General features: G+C 35.8%; 1 protein-coding gene across 1 annotated transcript in view; it reads left to right on the top strand.

The window, feature by feature from the left end:
• Window positions 1–19,804, top strand: part of ARHGAP42 (Rho GTPase activating protein 42) — a 307,373-nt gene that overhangs the window by 155,806 nt on the left and 131,763 nt on the right. The window contains exon 4 of the mRNA XM_002799784.4: window positions 17,943–18,014. Within this exon, the coding sequence (XP_002799830.1) occupies window positions 17,943–18,014 (72 nt within the window). The remainder of the gene's footprint in view (window positions 1–17,942; window positions 18,015–19,804) is intronic.

The raw sequence follows: 19,804 nt of genomic DNA on the forward strand, positions 1-19,804 counted from the left end.
GGGTGGATAGAATCAATGCTGTGAAAAGAACCATACTGCCAAAAGCAATCTGCACGTTCAGTACAATTCCCATCACAATACCACCATCATTCTTCACAGAATTATAAAAAAAATCCTCAGAGGACATGATTGTATATTTAGAAAACCGCATTGTCTCAGCCCAAAATCTCCTTAAGCTGATAAGCAACTTCAGCAAAGTCTCAGGATACAAAATCAATGTGCAAAAATCATAAGCATTCTTATATACCAGTAACAGACAGAGAGCCAAATCATGAGTGAACTCCTATTCACAATAGCTTCAAAGAGAATAAAATACCTGGGAATCCAACTTACAAGGGATGTAAAGGACCTCTTCAAGGAGAACTACAAACCACTGCTCAGTGAAATAAAAGAGGACGCAAATGGAAGAACATACCATGCTCATGGATAGGAAGAATCAATATTGTGAAAATGGCCATACTGCCCAAGGTAATTTATAGATTCAATGCCATCCCCATTAAGCTGCCAATGACTTTCTTCACAGAATTGGAAAAAAGTACTTTAAAGTTCATATGGAACCAAAAAAGACCCCGCATTGTCAAGAGAATCCTAAGCCAAAAGGACAAAGCTGGAGGCATCATGCTACCTGACTTCAAAGTATATTACAGGGCTACTGTAACCAAAACAGCACAGTACTGGTACCAAACAGAGATATAGACCAATGGAACAGAATAGAGCCCTCAGAAATAATACCACACATCTACAGCCACCTGATCTTTGACAAAAACAAGAAATGGGGAAAGGATTCCCTATTTAATAAATGGTGCTGGGAAAATTGGCTAGCCATAAGTAGAAAGCTGAAACTGGATCCTTTCCTTACTCCTTATGCAAAAATTAATTCAAGATGGATTAGAGACTTAAATGTTAGACCTAAAACCATAAAAACCCTAGAAGAAAACCTAGGTAATACCATTCAGGACATAGGCACGGCCTAGGACTTCATGTCTAAAACACCAAAAGCAATGGCAACAAAAGCCAAAATTGACAAATGGGATTTAATTAAAGTAAAGACCTTCTGCACAGCAAAAGAAACTACCATCAGAGTGAACAGGCAACCTACAGAATGAGAGAAAATCTTTGCAATCTACTCATCTGACAAGGGGCTAATATCCAGAACCTACAAAGAACTCAATCAAATTTACAAGAAAAAAACAAACAATTCCATCAAAAAGTGGACAAAGGATATGAACAGACATTTCTCGAAAGAAGACATTCATACAGCCAACAGACACATGAAAAAATGCTCATCATCACTGGCCATCAGAGAAATGCAAATCAAAACCACAATGAGATACCATCTCACACCAGTTAGAATGACAATCATTAAAAAGTCAGGAAACCGGGTCCTATTGTGGGGAGAGGGTAGGGGGAAGGGATAGCATTAGGAGATATACCTAATGTAAATGATGAGGTAATGGGTGCAGCACACCAACAAGGCACATGTATACATATGTAACAAACCTACACATTGTGCACACGTACTCTAGAACTTAAAGTATATAAAAAAAATAGGAAAGGAAAATAAAAGATTCTCTGAACACTAAAAAAAAAAAAAAAAGAAACCTAAAATTCATATGGAACCAAAAAAATAGCCTGCATAGCCAAAGCAAGACTAAGCAAAAAGAACAAATCTGGAGGCATCTCATTGCCTGATTTCAAACTATACAATAAGACCATACTCACCAAAATAGTATGGTACTGGTATAAAAATTGGCACGTAGACCAATGGAACAGAAAAGAGAACCCGGAAATAAAGCCAAATAGCCAACTGATCTTTGACAAAGCAAACAAAAACAAAAAGTGGGGAAAGGATACCCCATTGAACAAATGGTGCTGGGATAATTGGCAAACCACATTTAGGAGAATGTAAATGGATCCTCATCTCTCATCTTATGCAAAAATCAACTCAAGATGGATCTAGGACTTAAATCTAAGACCTGAATCTATAATAAAAATTCTAGAAGATAATATTGTAAAAACCCTTCTAGAGATTGGCGTAGGCAAGGATTTCATGACCAAGAACACAAAAGCAAATACAATAGAAACAAAGATAAATAGCTGGGACTTAATTAAACTAAAGAGCTTTTGCATGGCAAAAGGAACAGTCAACAGAGTGAATAGACAACCCACAGGATGGAAGAAAATCTTTACAATCTATACATCTGACAAAGGACAGAATGTACAATGAACTCAAATCAACAAGAAAAAAAATCCCATCAAAAAGTGGAATAAGGACATGAATAGACAATTCTAAAAGGAGATATACAAATGGCCAAGAAACATATGAAAAAATCTGAACATCACTAATGATCAGGGAAAATGAAATCAAAACCACAGTATGATACCACCTTCTGCAAGAATGGCCATAATCAAAAAATCAGAAAATAGTAGACGTTGATGTGGATGCAGTGAAAGGCAACACTTCTACACTGCTGGTGGGGATGTAAACTAGTACAGCCACTATGGAAAACAGAGTGGAGATTCCTTAAAGAACTAAAGTAGAACTACCATTTGATCCAGCAATCTCACTACTGGGTATCTACCCAGAGGAAATGAAGTCATTATATGAAAAAGATACGTGCACACGCATGTTTATAGCAGCAAAATTAGCAATTGCAAAAACATGGATCCAACCCAAATGCCCGTCAATCAACGAGTGAATAAAGAAACTGTGGTATACACACACACACACACACACACACACACACACACACACACACACACACACACACACACAGTGGAGTACTAGTCAGCCGTAAAAAGAAGTGAATGGCATTGGCAGCAATCTGGATGAGACTGAAGACTATTATTCTAAGTGAAGTAACTCAGGAATGGAAAATCAAGCATTGTATATTCTCACTCATAATTGGGAGCTAAGCTATGTGAATGCAAAGCCATAAGAATGACACAGTGGACTTTGAGGACTCGGAGGGAAAAGGTGGGAAGGCAGTGAGGGGTAAAAGACTACAAATTGGCTACAGTGTATACTGCTTGGGTGATGGATGCACCAAAATCTCACCAATCACCACTAAAGAACTTACTAATGTAACCAAATGCCACCTGTTTTCCAATAACCTGTGAAAATAAAAAAATTAAAAAATAAAACTTAGGTTTCCTGGCTGCACAGTTTTTAGTGAGAGGAGGTGGTAATGGTAAACACACTAGAATAAAGGCCAGACAAAGCCTACTCAGAGATAAAATAAACACACTCGAATAAAGGCTAAACAAAACCTACCTAGGGGTGGCTAAAGAGATAGAAGCTTTTGAAAACAGATTTTATCCACTTCACAGCATTACATAGGCTTGCCCTTGTTTTCACCTTTTTGCCCAGTTGTCCTAATTGTAATTCAGTAATGTACTTTTGTACCTTAGTAATGTAGATAATATGTTCCCTGATTAGTAAACTCAAAGATGACAAGAAGCTGTGTTTTTGACCCTTCATTCTTCCGAGATTGTTTATCAGCCTAATTGAATTTTTGGCAGAGCCTAGCAAGGCCTCATAAGACAGCAGGCCATTGCTTATTTATTTCTAATAAATGGCTAACGATAGGTTATTTTGCCAAATAGCATTTAGCATGCCTATTCTCCCTACTCTATCCCCAGTGCTTCTTCAAGATTCATTTCCAAAATGGTAACTAGAACTAGAATTTACAAAGAAACAAAGTTCCAGAAGTTAATCTCATCTATTCACCTTTTAGAAGTAGAAGTAAAAATTTAATGAGGTAATTAACCTTTTGTTTTTGTATGTAATAAAAACCTGTAACCTGGCATGCTTAAGTAGAAGGTGGTCTTCATTTGTTATCTATTAAAATTTTCTCTTTCTCCAAAAAAGACAAAGGGTATCTTCATACTGAATCCATGCATTTCTGATTTTTCTTTCTCAATGGTTCATCAGAACACCTCACACTCAACTAGGGTATGCATTGTTTGAGACTGAAACTGATATATGAATAAGAAAATGATGTTTGGTTTGTAGGAAGGTAAAGTCTGACGTTGTCCATCTTTATCATTTAAGTTTGATTTTGGCATTTTCCACTCTCTAACTTCCTGTCTTCCAAATTCTTTCTCCACCTCCTACCCTACCCCCACTTCCAACCAATAAGCTTATATCAATAAATAACTGTTGGCTAATAACTGTATGCCTCAGATACTGCTCTCATCTTTGGGGGATACAAAAATAAAAGCTGGAGACATAAACATTTTCTCAAAAATACTCATAATCTGGATGGGAAGACACACTGTGCACACTGTGGTCTGCAGAGTACTGGCATCTGCTGTGATAGTCATATGATCGGTGTCCTGTGGGAGTTTGAAGAAGGGCCTTGAGACTTAACCTAGGAATATTAAAGAAAGCTCAGCAAGGAGGTAAAGCTTGAGCTGAGGTTTAAAGAATGAGTAAGAGTGTTCAGATAGGGAACAAGTGGAACAGAGAGAAGGATTGAAGAGGTCCAGAGGGAGCTAGGATTTATAAGTCATGTTACATGGTGGCATGCCAGACCCCTGTTAACTTCAATAGGATGACACCAGGTTCAAGCAGCTAAAGAAGAGACCCAGAGCCAGCACACAAAACATAGGGCTTTATTACTGGGAAACTTACATAGAGAGTGGTCCAATGACAGTGGGATGGACCAGAAGAACCACCAACCCACTTGTAAAAAGCATGCAGGTTACATAGCATTTTCAGTTAACACCCTCCCACTAACAACCTCCACCTGACAATTTTTATTTAACCCAAGGCAAAGGCCTCGATCCCCTGAATGGCTCATGTTCCACTGGACAGGCTGAGGGTTCAGATATTCCACATAGATAAGTAATGAATCTCCAGTTGTCCACTCTCAATTCCTTAGTTTGGAACTCTGAACACACATTCAGGGCATCTGCCATACAGTCTCATTCTCAAGGTATGCTTAAGTTAGGGCTGTCAAGTGCTTCTGCCATGCTCATGGTAGAAATCAAGGCTTTCTCACGTGGGAATGGCAGCAAAAAAGATTTTTAGGAGGTAAGGAGATGGCTTTTCTTTCAAGGCCCTTGGATACTGGGCTAAAGCAAGTCCTTTTCTATTGAAGGTTGTAGAGAGACGATAAACGCTGGGGAGTGAAATACTGTCCATTTAAAGAGAACATTCTGGCATCTGTGTGGAAAGTTAAATATAGGTGGGTCGTGAAACGGAGTGCTGAGAGTTGTGTAATTGCTAATTTAACCTGAAGAGATGTGATTGGAGGCAAGCTAAGGTGGTGGGGAGATCCTGGATTGGGCGCAGAAGATGAAGGAGAGGCCTTGGTCTAGGATGACTGGAGAGTTGGCTGAATATAGTGCCATTCACTGAGAGGAGATAAATCAGTGGAGTGGAGAAGGCTGGGACCTGCTTTGAGGGTATGTTTTTGAGGTGTCCGTGGGAGTGGGACAAACCGTTTACAGATAAGGAGCTTGGCAGAAATATCTGGGTTGGAGAAAGCATTATTAAGCTTTCACTTCACCTGATATCTGAAGCATGAAAATGCATTAGTCGATCCATGGATGAAGTGTAGAGTGTTTTCTTATCTTGAAGTGTAAGATTAAGTTGGTTGAGTCTGTCTTTGCTCCTTTTACTCTGCAAAAGAATTCTTGAAAGGTCACCTGAGTCAAAGGCTGTTAAGATACACCCAGGTGCTCTCATGATGACATATGAAGCAGGGATTGGGAAGCTTTGGGGTAAGGTACACTAATATCATTAGCTTTGTATCTTTGTTACTATGAAAAGCTATTTTCATTTTGATGGTGGTAACATACGTTTCAATTTTACTGTATTCCTGAATTATCTGAGAACATGCATTTTTCCCTCCAGCAGTTTCAGGTTAGTAATTTAGATTAATTAAAATATTCCTTAACTAGTAATATACTGGAATGTGTTAGGACACTAGTAAAAGCAGAAAGTTACAAACAGGATGTGATTATTGACAATATGTTTTGTTGTTAGGATTCTGTGTTTGGGGATCTGGTTAACATGGAGATAAGAAGGAGAGTTTTACAACCAGCAACCGTCGTCCTGCTCATGTAAACTGGGCATCTAAGGAGCTAACTTTTCTTTCTTTCTTTCTTTCTTTCTTTCTTTCTTTCTTTCTTTCTTTCTTTCTTTCTTTCTTTCTTTCCTTCTTTCCTTCTTTCCTTCTTTCCTTCTTTCCTTCTTTCCTTCTTTCCTTCTTTCCTTCTTTCCTTCTTTCTTTCTTTTCTTTTCTTTTCTTTCTTTTTTTTTCCTGAGGTGGAGTCTTGTTCTGTCACCCAGGCTGGAGTGCAGTGGCGCAATCTCGGCTCACTGCAACCTCCATCTCCCAGGTTCAAGCAATCCTCCTGCCTCAGGCTCCTGAGTAGCTGGGATTACAGGTGTGCACCACCACACCTGGCTATTTTATTTTTATTTTTAGTAGAGACAGGGTTTTACCATGATGGCCAGGTTGATCTTGAACTCCTGGCCTCAAAATGTAACTTTTCTTTCCCACTAGATATAGTAGATATCTCTTAATTTTTTAGGAGGAAAAAGAAAGAGAAGCAAGCAGTTTTTCATGATTATATAGGATGATTCAGGTGGCACGTGGCATAGCGTTGCTGCTTTGCCTTATTATCTGATTGTACGCATCATGATAAGTGCAGGAGAGTCTGAATGTCTCAAATGTCTCAAGCTGTCTGGAAGAAAAGTAGTTTTCAAGCTTCATTTTCTGGAGAAGAATCTTAACCTCATAGGCAGTTCTATGAACTGAAAGTAATTCAAGCCATGGCCTCAGGGTAAGACCAAAAGAGGTCAGATGTTAATGATCTATTAAATGATTGTATTTTCTGTTGGAACATACTTTTCACAGATAAGGAAAAGTGTAATTTTTTTAATGTTGTTTGTCATATGTTTTAAAGAGAATTTCTCTAGTATTGACATATCACTCATTCTTCACATGATGTAAGACCTCACATTAAGGGCTGAAAGAGGCTCTTTACTTCCTTGGGTAAGAAAGGCTTTTGACAGCTGTACAGTGTGGAAAACTGGCCCATAGTTTATGACCAGATCTGGATTTGGAAAAGACCAGGGCCGAGAGTTATAACATATGGAACTTATTTGGGAAGTAATTCTTAGCTATGACTAAGAGCCTGTGCTCAAATGCCTGGGAAAGTTTAAAAGAAAATCTTTGCAAAATAAATCATATCTCTTGTTTGCTAAATTGTAGGACGTAGATAACTTTTGGGTATTCATGGACTTTGTATTCCGTGTTAAAGCTCTAAAGTTTTCTCTTTTAATTAAATTTTTTTGGTTTTATTTTTAACAACACTGTGATTAAATTTGCTGGCTTATTCAATCAAGGAATTATTTATTTAAAAAGATTATTTTTTCTTCCCCCTAACTCTCAGAGGTCCTTAAAATGTTCACATCCAAACAGACACTAAGGGGGTAGTTTATAGTAAAGATATACTATGTGTGTGTATTAGCTTCTGGTGCTGTTTTTTCTTAGCTGTACAAGTTCCAATTACAATGTTTCCTGTGTTTATTTATATCGAGATAGCATGTGACATAAACATCCCAAGTAAGTGTTGTTCCAGGGAAAGTGAACTAGGAAAAGGTAATGTTATGATGCTTATGTTTCTGAAGGAATATCCCTTTTTTCTCATTTCTCAAACTTTAATTGGGTAGAATTATGTGTGAGAAATACTCCTCCTTTAATAATCTCTTCTTAACCTTCCTGTAGCCGTGCTGATCCTTACCTCACCATTATATTATTTCAAGTAAGCATTTCGTAAGCCAAGAACAATCATCATTATTCTACTCAAGTTGACTTTTTATCACACACGTAAACATAGCATCAGCACAATTCTAAAACTGTGTTTGGGGATGCAATAGAGAGTGTGTATCACTGTTCAAAAAAGATTTTAATAGGGAAAATATCCACTTTTGAAGGTTTAGAAATTACAAAATACGAAAATAATACGTAGGCTACATGGTTCCACTGTCACTTAAGGCTCCTAGGCTACAGATCTATACAGGATATTACTATACTGAATACTGCAGGCAATTGTAACACAATGATAAGCATTTGTATATCTAAACATACTAAACACAGAAAAGGTAATGTGTTGTACTACAATGTCACAATAGATGTGACATCACTAGGTGATAGGAATTCTTCAGCTCCATTATAATCTTATGGGTCCTCTAGTATATGCAGTCTTCTTGACCATATATGTTGTGTTGTGGTCATAATGTGGCTGTTATGTTTTATGTATTTATTCAAAAAACACCTATATTAAACAACAAATAGTGGTAAAGAGTGTTAACTACACAAGATCTCTTTTATCTAGTTATTAAAGCATCTCTTTTAAACATGTACCTATTAACCTATAACATTTCCAATTAAATATGTCTTTTCCAATATTGAAAAGATTAAATTCGTTTGCGCTTCTTTACACTTAAACTTAATTTTATACATGTAAGACTTTCTGGTTTCTGAGCTTCCCTAGCAATGCTGGTGCAAACTTCTTCTACTCTAGCACTGGTGACAGTTTTAGCTTCACAAGCCTATCTGGTAGATAGTAGCTTTCTTTCTTTCTTTCTTTTTTTTTTTTTTTTTGAGATGGTGTCTTGCTCTGTCACCCAGGCTTGAGTACAGTGGCAGGATCTCAGCTCACTGCAACCTCCGCCACCCAGGTTCAAATGATTCTTGTGCCTCAGTCTCCCAAGTAGCTTAGATCACAGATGTGTGCCACCATGCCTGGCTGATTTTTGTATTGTTAGTAGAGACAGGATTTTACCATGTTGGCCAGGCTGGTCTCGAACTCCTGACCTCAGGTGATCCTCCCACCTCGGTCTCCAAAAGTGCTGGGATTAGAGGGTGAGCCACTGCACCCGGCCAGGAGATAGTAGCTTTCTGTGGTGCTAGGCTGTGAAAGATTCTAAGGATGAACCTGAACACCGAATGAATGATCACAAAACGTTAACTATAAACATTATTTGCTAACAAGAGCAACAGCATTCATGGTACATGCCATTTATATTTAGTTATGTGTTCGTAACATTTCAGTCAGCAATGAATCACATACATTATATTGATCCCATAAGATTATAATGGAGCTGAACAATTCCTATCACCTAATAACATCATAGGTGTCTTAATATCATAGTGCAATACATTATGTGTTTCTGGTGATGCCAGTGCAGACAAATCTGTGCTGCTCATCTGTAGAAGTATAGCACATAGAATTGTGTATAACACATAGCACTTGATCATGATAATGAATACCTTTGTTATTGGTTTATGTATTACTATACTTTTGATCATTATTTTAGAGTGTATACTTCTACTTATAATGAAGTTAACCATAAAACAGTCTCAGGCACGTTCTTCAGAAGGTATTCCAGAAGAGGGCATTGTCATTGTAAGAGATGACAGCTCCATGTGTGTTACTGCCCCGAAAACATTCTATTAGGGCAAGATGTGGAAGTAGAAGATGGTGATATTGATGATTTAACCTTGTGCAGGCCTAAGCTAATGTGTGTCTTTGTATCATCAAGTAAAACATAAATTTTAAATAGAAGAAAGTGTATAGAATAAGGATATAAAGAAATAAAAGATTGTTATAGCTGTATAATGTGTTTTAAGCTTTGACAAGAGAGTCAAAAAGTTAAAAAATTAAAAAGTTTAAAAGTACAAAATTTGCCATAAGCTGAGGTTAATTTATTATTGAAGAAAAGTATTTTTTATAAATTTAATGTAGTCAAAGCATACAGTGTTTGTAAAATCTATAATCGTGTGCAGTAATGTCCTAGGTTTTCACATTCACTCACCACCCAGTCACTGACTCACCTAGAGCAATTTCCAGGCATGCAAGCTCCATTCATGGTAAGTGCCCTGTACAGTGTTCCGTTACAAAAAAATCTTTCACACCGTATTTTTACTGTATTTTTCTAGGTTTAGATATATTTAGATACACAAATACTTACCTTACCACTGTTAAAGTTGCCTACAGTATTCAGTACAGTAAGGTGCTGTCCAGGTTTGAAGCCTAGGAGCAATAGGCTGTACCATATAGCCTAGGTGTATAGTAGGCTGTACCATCTAGCTTTGTGCAATGCATTCTACAATGTTTGCACGATGACAAAATCGCCTAACGATCCATTTCTCAGAACACATGCCCATTGTTAAGCAATGCGTAGTTACATATTTGGCTCCAGGCAGTGGTAGATTGGGAAAAACTGGCACTCAGGTGCCAGTTGTATACACATGCATGCATACATGTGGCTATGTATGTGTGAGAAATCTGATTTGTAGAGCTTGCTGATTTTCACGGAGTAAATCCTCCCACCTTGGCTGATTTCAACAAAGGTCACTTACCCAGTGCGGGCTGGGAAGAGATGAGCACAAAGGTTCTGTGAGCCACTATGAGCTTGCTTTAACACACCACTGGCCCCAGACCTAATTTTTCCTAATTTCTCCCTGTATTAGTTAGATCATTCTCTCCTTTGTTTATGTACGTCTGTATCCTGCATAATTCCTTCCTTCTTTCCCTCTTCTCTCTTGTCCTCCTCTTTATTCCCATTCTCCCCCACTAATGTACAACTACAATAAGAAATTTAAGAAATTGCATATACACTGGGTATCTTCCATTTTTCTTAAACATTTGGCAATCTGCTATTATTGAAATACTGGACAATTATGATTATATTAACATTCAGCTACTAAAATGCAATTGCTATAAAATATGACTGGGAATTTAATGAATTTTATTTGCTTTTAAACTGGCAAAGGCTATCAGAAATTTGCTTAAATTCACAAATGAAGAATTTATAAAAGATGAATGATTTTATTTTTTTCAATCCAAAGATACTCTTAGTAGGGAGTACCAAGAAGAAATAGCATTAAGTGGGAGGGAGGGAGTGATATAAATTATCACTTTGCTGAAGCTCCCTCCCCTTGCTCCCATACACAAAGCCACTTTCCCCCACTCTAAGTTAGGGGTTAGAACATATAAATAGAAATACTCTTGAGGCCCTAACTAGCTCAGCTTGGGATGTACGGTGTCTCTGATATTTGAGGTGGGAGAATGGGAGGAGGTATATTTTCATGAACATGAGGATATTGACATAAATAAGGCAACTGTGTTATAGGAATATTTTTGGCCATATTAACAAACATAGGAACATCACTGGAGTGGTCTAGTTGCGCCACCAGAGGTACAAAGTTCAGCAGACCCTGATGTTTCCTTAGAATGTGCAAAGGTAGAGAACCGGCTGAAGTAACCTCACCAGTATCCCTGAAGAACATTTTTACCTAGTCAGATGCAGGAGTGAGTATTTAACCTGTTGGAATGAAACACTTCAGGGTACTATGTTTCTTAAATCTCCCTTTGAGAATACAGGTTCTGAATGACATAACTTAAATATCTTCCTTGTGTGACCTTTGAGTTAATATGGTCTTTTAAAAAATTCTATAAAATTGCTTTCTTAAATGCATACCTTTTGGTCAAAATAAAAAAAAAGTATGTTTTTAAAAGTGAATGTATATGCAGGTCATTTGGAGTATTATTTTAAGCAGCTTTTAAGATGCCAATTCTAATTTGACCTTTCACATATCTTGATATTTATAGTTGAAAAGAAGTTTGACTTTGTTTTCTGTTTTTAGCCTCCAATATTAAAGGGTTATAAATGAAAAAGCAGTAATTAGGCGGGTAATAAATAGATAAGTGGGGAGGCAATATGTTATGGTTATGTCTGGTATTTGAAAATGTTTCTACAATACTTAAATGTTTAAAAAGTATTCTTATCTTAATCCCCCATTAGAGATTGCTGAGTAGAAAGGAATAAAGCAAAAGTAGTTTAAGAACAAGAAAGATACAATAAATAACCTACCTTTGTGGTTCAAATAACTAGTACACAAATAGTTTAATTTGTTACCACCTAGAGTTATGATGTTAATTGCATCACAGTGGATTATATGAAATTTTACAATCTACTCTCCTCTCCCACTTTCTCTGCTAGATTCTGTGAAAATGGTCAATTCCTTCTTGGTTGCATGGTTTTCCATTCCTCCACCTTATGAGTATAGATGGTTTTATTAAAAAATAGCAAACTTTAATTTGATTTATGTATTCGTCACTAGTTATAAACTCTAGAAGTAGAGAGATTGCTTGCCGTTTTACCCCATTGACTACTCTTCTGCAGTTAATAAGCTTTGACATCAACTATGTGCTGGTGAGATATCACTCTTATACTAAAACTCCAATAGCAGCTTCCTAATTCATTGAAAAAAAAAATCTAGAGCACTGCAGTTGGCCTACTCAAAAGAAAGAATTTAATAGGCAATTAATGCTTTATTAATAAATTCTTATGATCATTAGACATAAAGTAAAATATTTCACCTTTGTAAGCAGGCCATGAGATAAGGACATATTATCATCTTTATTATATAGAAAAGGAAACTTAGTTTGAGTAACTTGATCAAGATTGCATAGTTGTCATGGTTAGGCCAATTAATTAAAAATAACTGGGAGTATTCTCCTGAGAGTGTATTGCTTCTACTTATCTTCTGAAAAAGAAGAGGGCATTCTCCAGAAACAATTCTCCAGAAACTTAAGTTAATTTTCCCAATATATTTCCATAAGAAAAGTATTATTGCTGATAAAAATTGAGAAAGATGAAAGTAATATTAAATTCAAGTAAGAGTTAGATCTAACTGATGAGGTCCAATGGAGTGGGATTCATAGTGGAACTCTGTCACTAAGTAGATCCAAAAAAATTAAAATGCTGAAGTAGCAAGTGGCATTCAAGTCAGAATTAAATGAATGGCAAGTATCCAGATAGCCTTACATAGCACTTGTTTTTAGATGGCAGTATGGTTTTTTTCAGTCATTTGCTCACATTAAAGGGTATGAAGTAATATGTATTTAGTCTTTGACTTCTGATTATTTATTAATGCAAGATGTGCTCATGTGTCCAGCCTCTATACCTCATGTGAGTTTTGGCCATTGAGATCTAGTTTAGTAGTGCTGTGGATTTACTGACCTAGAGAAGAATGTCTATATTATGTAGCTATGGAGAGTTAAATTGGCCAGTACTTGGGAGTGAATGCCAGGCTAGCACCCCAGTTCCCCACCCCTTGCCAGAGCTTCTTCCTAAGAAGCTGTTGAGGAAGGAGGAACTAGATACAGTTTGGGACAAGGCAGAGAAGAGATGCTTGCTTGTAATCAATCAGAAATTAGAACTGTGATGTGATTTTCAGCTGTGATGTGATTCAGTTGTAAATATGAATGGGAAAATAATCCATTATTTTACATCAAAGACTGTGTAGATATCTTCTGCATTAATTATGATCATTTCACTTATTATTACATACCTTTATGGTCTTTCCACTTTGTATTGATTGTTTATATTGACATCTCAACAGGAAATTATTTTTGCAATGAACTCTACCATTTATGTTTTTTGTTGTAAATAGTGTAGCGTATTATAGCCTTAAGCAATTGCTTTAAATAGTACTTTAGAATATCAGAAGTATTGCTTTAAATAGTACTTGAGAATATAATTAAATCTTTACATCAAAACTGAGTGTTTTATTGCTTTGAAAATGAGAGGTAAGGAACTGTAATTTTTCAGACATTCTGATGTGTTAGCTAATGAGTTGCAAGATAATGGGACATATAGTCATTAATTAGTGATGAGCTGTGACTGGCACCAACATCACTGGATTTTAATCAAAACCTGGAAAGGGAAGAAGTGTAAGAATAAAATTGTTAAGAGACATACCTTTCAGATTTATTTTATTCCATTGCTACTTTTTTTTAGTGAATAAGTGTGGCAAGATTATCAGCAATGAAAAGCACGCCCTGGAAATTCCTATAAGATAGCATTTGAAAATGCATGATCCATAGAAAATTATAATTTGTGATTATGTGGGGGGTAAAAAAGGAAATCCAAACATATTTGGAGAATCATTCTTCAAACCACATGAAAACGTTTCTAGCCATTACTTTTGAATGATTTGTGTGCACCCCCTTGTGGCTGTTTATTAGAACCACTTGAAATAGCAAAAGAAAGTGACAGGAAACTTAATTGCCTGGCTTAAATAACCTACCCACAGTTAAAATGCATGGTAGATGCTATATTGCGAAGTATTACCCAATGTCAGATTTGCTTTTCTTCTACTGAAAATAAGTGAAATTACCAGTAATTGTTTTTTACTTTAAATGTGAACCAATATCTATAAAAATAAGTTGCTTAAGGCCAAGGTTTAGGTAATGGCTAGTAATTGTAAGTTAATTGTTTCTTAATTACCATAATAAGGCATCTTCAATAATTTATCTTATCAATATCTAGGGAGAGTATTAAAATTTATTTTGTATTTTTTCTAAAGCATCTTAGTAAGGTCATGCAAAGTTGCACATTCCACAGATATTATGGGATCCTGAATCTCCTGAACTTTGACTTGATTTTTCCCCCAAGTATTACCCTTCTGGAAGGAATTTCATCAAGCTTGTTTTGTGAATCCGGATGAAAGAGTTCCATGTGAGTGAAAATTGCATTTCTCTAGATTTATTTTTTAACTTTGCAAGGGTTGTCACCATAGTTGTACTCTAATTCACATTTTAAATAAGGGTTTTGTACCCTCTATATGACATTTTCCTTTCTTATGCAGTAGCAACAGTAACTCTTTTAATCCTACCAAAATTTTAACACCTTCTTGACTTCAGGATTACTTCAGAATTGGAGGGTTTAATCCATATGAGTGACCACTGTGTAGGGATAAAAGTCATGTATTCCCAGGGGGAATGTATAAAGATGAGGCTCACAAGGAGCCAAATTGGTTTGTAAATCCACTTAGTGCCCTTTGAGTGCTGGCATTTTCCATTTTGATCTCTTGAATTTAAATTTACATATTGTGAACAGCAGCCACTGACTGCATACAAAAGTGGCATCATATTTCAGAGGTAGAGCCAGGCATTTGTTATAATGGTTTATGGAAAAACATGGGGTTATCTACTACTGCTAGGCCTCTGGATAAGTTCTGTTATTAATCTGGATTTCAATTTCTAGCTTTGAGTAACTACATTTTAAATCATTTAGGGGAAACTGTAAAGACTGCTTAGGACAGTTATGAATACAGAGTAGACATTCAATTATTTGAAGAAGTTAACATTTATTGAGAGCCTTCCATGTGCAAATCTATGCTAGTGATTTTTTTCAAAATAATTTATTTTGCTTTTAATTTTTATAAAAACTTTTAAGAAGTACAGGGATGAAACACTGTGTGTTATCAGTTTTGGCACTGAGATTCAAATGAAGCTGAGTCGAACTTTAACATTCATGTTTTTAATATGTTCCAGATCATTTTTTAGATGTTTGATTTCATTACCCATAAAATATTGACTTTAATCTCTATATTGTGAAGAACTTAGTGTAGTATTTGACACATTAGAAACACTCAAGAAATCATTTCTGTTGTTCTTTATCACCCTGTTGGACGTTTTCACCCCCTTCATTTTTTTTTTTTTTTTTTCTGTTTAATACCTTTGCCACTTATTTATTTCTTCCTTTAGTTTCATGGTAAGAGAATGGGAAAAGAAGGGAAAAAAAAGCAAATCCAAATAACCCAAGAAATGTGAAAGAAATAGAGATAGGAAATTATACTTAGCCCACAGGGTGCTGTTAATTATTCTGTTTTGTTATATCATCTGGCTTTTGCTTTATTTTGAGGTCCTATGTATGTAACAACAAGAGAAGGGGTTTAGCAGAGATGTTAACCATTGGATGTGAATGTGAGTGCCAAGGTCTTAGTATATGACATCAGCCCATCTACTCCCTTTCACAATCCTTTCCTTCCCAATAAAAAACATCCATTCATTTTTATTAGTTCTGCCAATGTGAGATGGAATTTTCTGACATAATATTTCTTTGAATCTTTCCATGACATCAGATGTAATTGGAACAAAGTGAAATTAATCGTTGTCTTTATTCTTTCTCTATCAAGCATACTCCCTACCTCATTTGCCCCAAATTCTGATGTGTTACCAAAGTTCCAGTGGCTGAGGCCAAAACCTTAGTTTCTCCATTGATTCCTCTCTCTTTCTCCCTCTATGCAATTTGTCATTGAGTCCTTTTGTGTCTTCCATAGAACTGTCTCTGGAATTCCTGCTATGCATCTGTCAATACTACAGGAACCCAGCCTCGTTCCTTATCACTTCCAGATTTGAATTTCTCTCCCAGCCATTTAGCTGACTTTAAATACATAAGCTCATGCTTGTAAAGGACTGATTGCAATTTTCAGCATAAAGTAAACATTCAATGAATAGTAGCCTTTATTATTGCTATTATTCCAAATTACACAAAAGTACTGATGATACTGTCTTTCCCCTTATGCAAACTTATCTTTAAAGGTGGAGTCAGCTATGTATTGCATCTGTACAATCTGGATACGTGTGTGTGTGTGTGTGTGTCTGTGTGTGTGTTTGTGTGTGTGTATGTATGTAATTGGGGGTTTTAATGAGGGCAAAGAGGTTTTAGAGAGATAATTAAAAGTGAGCTATTTTACTGCTATTTCTAATAATCTCTTCCCAGTAGGACGCCTGCACAGTCTATCTGGAGGTATGTCTGTCTGAGCTCAGAAATGGGGATTAGGTGATGGATGTCAGTGGTATCTCCAGTTGGCCCTCATTGTCTGGGACAAGATTTTTTGCCTATTAATCTAATTTGTATGCTTTCACAGCATAGGATTTTGGTCTTCTTTTCAAGATCTGTCATTCTCATTTTTCTGCAAATCAAAGATTAACAGGATCATGGATAGTGGTGTTAACATGCTAGTTTTTATTTTTTTATTTTTGTATATTATCTGTGTGCATTTTTAGATGATGGACTTTAAGAAATTAAACTTGACTAGAGATAAACCAGTTTAATGAAAATAAGGAAAGTGACACTTTCATTGAAATGCATATATTTTGATATAATTTCAAACTTACAAAACAGTTAGAAAAATAGTACATGGAGCACCTGTATACCCTTTAACCTCTTTTAAAGTAGAATAATATATTTTAAAAATAAGAAATTTTCTCTCTTTATCCTGGTATTTGCTAATTATGTAATGGATTTTGTTCAGTTGTCATAATCGTAGAACAAATTATAAATTTTGTAACTGGGCCTCCTCTTTATTTTAATGCTTTCTAAAGGCTGTTTTTTAAAAGAACATCCCCTTCCAGAATAATGGTATCCTTAGGAATTTCTGTCTGCTTGCATTCAGTTGCTGGTCTTCATATCTTGCACTCCCATTGCAGTAGTCTTACAGATCAATATGAAAAGCTTTATTTGTTTTAAAGTTTAAGTAAATCTCAATGTGGAATTTGGGGCTAAAATATGTTTTCATTGAAATGGAATCAAATACTATTTTAGTCAGGTTGGAAACATTATGAGACTGTTCAGGCAAACCTCAATTCCTCATTATGAGGAATCTAATTAAATAGGGGAAAAAAAATAAGCCTTTTTTTGCAGCTGTAGAATTCTACCATTCTAAGGGCAAAATGGAAGAGCTTTTATATGGTTTAATTTTAAAATGATGCTTGAACTGGCTACATTAAACCAGTGTAATTATAGGTATTTGTAAATTTAATACCCAATGTGCTGTTTCTTAGTTAAGTTTTAGAAGAAGAAATTTAAGTATTCAAACCAAGATTTCACCACAAGTACTTATTTTCATATTTTTCACATTGTTATTAGGATCAAGGGAAATAATATGTGAAAACAGCTTAATTATAAAGTAGAAAAACTGTATATAACATGTAAGTTGTTTTTATAGATGCAAACAAAAACAAAAACAGTCTATTTGATACGTTGGATAAAGCAGCCATTTTTTCAATGTTGTTGGCATGAAATTCTGAAAGATTTAATATATGTGCATTTTTTATTTCAGATCCAAAATGCTAATGATGTATTAATTGCACCACTTGAGAAATTTCGAAAAGAACAGATAGGTGCAGCAAAAGTAAGTGTTACATTTTATTATTCTTTAGATATTCTCCTGATAATTAAAGATGACATAATTTCAGATGTTAACATTTTTGAAATTAGAATGACCTTTTAATTGCACATCATTTTAAACTTTTTGCATAGAGCCTATTACAAAAGACTGGACTTCTTTTAGACATAAAATATATTATTCTACTGAGTAGATAAAAAGCATGTTATAAATGAGTTCTTCCTATCCCAACAATTGTAGGAATTAACTATTTTGAAGACAGGGTGAAATTATGAGGAACTCTCTTCCTAAATAAATTAAAAATTAGGGACTGGGCACATTGACAATTCAAGCAATGATTATATGAGAACTTTTAATATTCTTTGTATTTCTTATTAATAAAAATATGTGTTTGTGAAAAATTTAGAAATGTTTGTCACAAAGCCTTTTTGTTAATGTTTAATTGACTATGGACCAATTAAATTTTTTCTGATTCTAATAATCTGAAATTTGCCTGCATCCTCATTCTTAGAGCCATATTTTAACCACTTGTGCAACATCATGGGAGCATATAAAACTTTAGGTTTCTAAAATAGAACTAATCATCTCCTCTCCCATCCTTCCCTCATTCTTACCCTGTTTGAGTTTTCCTTTTAGTCAATGTCATATACCTTCCCCATTCAGGCAGTGCTGTCCATTCTAATGCAGAATTATTTCTACTCCTTTCCTCCTTACCTCTGTCTGAAATATTTGAAATAGCCTACTCATTGATCTCCACACCCTCCTTCTAATATATTAACAAATTTTCACCATCTTCAATTATGTCATTCTTCCAATGATGAAACCTTCTGTGGTTCTGCTTGACAGTTTAATTTTGATTATGAAAGCTTTGCACAACTTGGAATTTTGAACTTTGCTACCTTTCAGTATACCCCACCAGCAGGCATAATTTTCTGTTCACCGGTCTCTGTATATACCTGACACTAATCATGTCTTTGCCCAAACTTTTCCCTCTCTCTGGAATACTTCTTACACTTCACTTTTTGAAGTCTTGCCAGGTTTCATATCCCAGCACCAGAAACAAGCCTTCCTTATATAGGCCTTTCTCATGCAGATGTTCCCCTTCCAGAACCTATTTGGTTTCCTTTTCGTAGGATTGAATAGCCTTTACACATATTTCTCTTAAGAAGGTAACACAGTTTGCCTTGATAAGAATTTTATGTGCATTTCTCCACCAATTGTGAGCAATTTTCAAGGGAAGGACTAAAATCAGAACCATTTTTATGTTAATTAATTCAGCAAATATTTATCAGTCTCATAATTGGCTCACACGTGGCATGCGTGGTGTTTGATAAGATGAACGGATGTAGCTGTAAACAAGTCAGAGATGATTCCTGCACGTATGTCCCTATTATCTTTCATGGAAAACAGACGTAGCAGTAATTACAAATGTATTGGGGATTGTGATGCAAAAGTACAGAGTGCTTTACAAGGGCATAATTAATGGATCTGAACTTGTCCAGGAAATCAAGAAATGTCTTCTGCAAGAAGTATTAGGTAGAGACCTAAGTCATGAGGAAGAAAAAGGGGACACAATGGTGGGGAGGGAAAAAAAACTTACAAATATTCCAAAAAAAGGAATGGAATATGGGAATGAAGAAAGGTTTTCTTGGTGGAGGAGGGAAGAGCCTCGCATTTTAGTAGAAGAAAGTCCAGTGTGTTTGGAGCACAGTGGACCCTGGAGGCAGAGGCCACGTGTGCAGCTTTATAAATGACTCACAGTATTTTACTCCATAGCATAAGGGCAGTGATAAGCA

Source organism: Macaca mulatta, chromosome 14 (assembly GCF_049350105.2).
Source record: "Macaca mulatta isolate MMU2019108-1 chromosome 14, T2T-MMU8v2.0, whole genome shotgun sequence".
NCBI classification, from domain to species: domain Eukaryota; kingdom Metazoa; phylum Chordata; class Mammalia; order Primates; family Cercopithecidae; genus Macaca; species Macaca mulatta.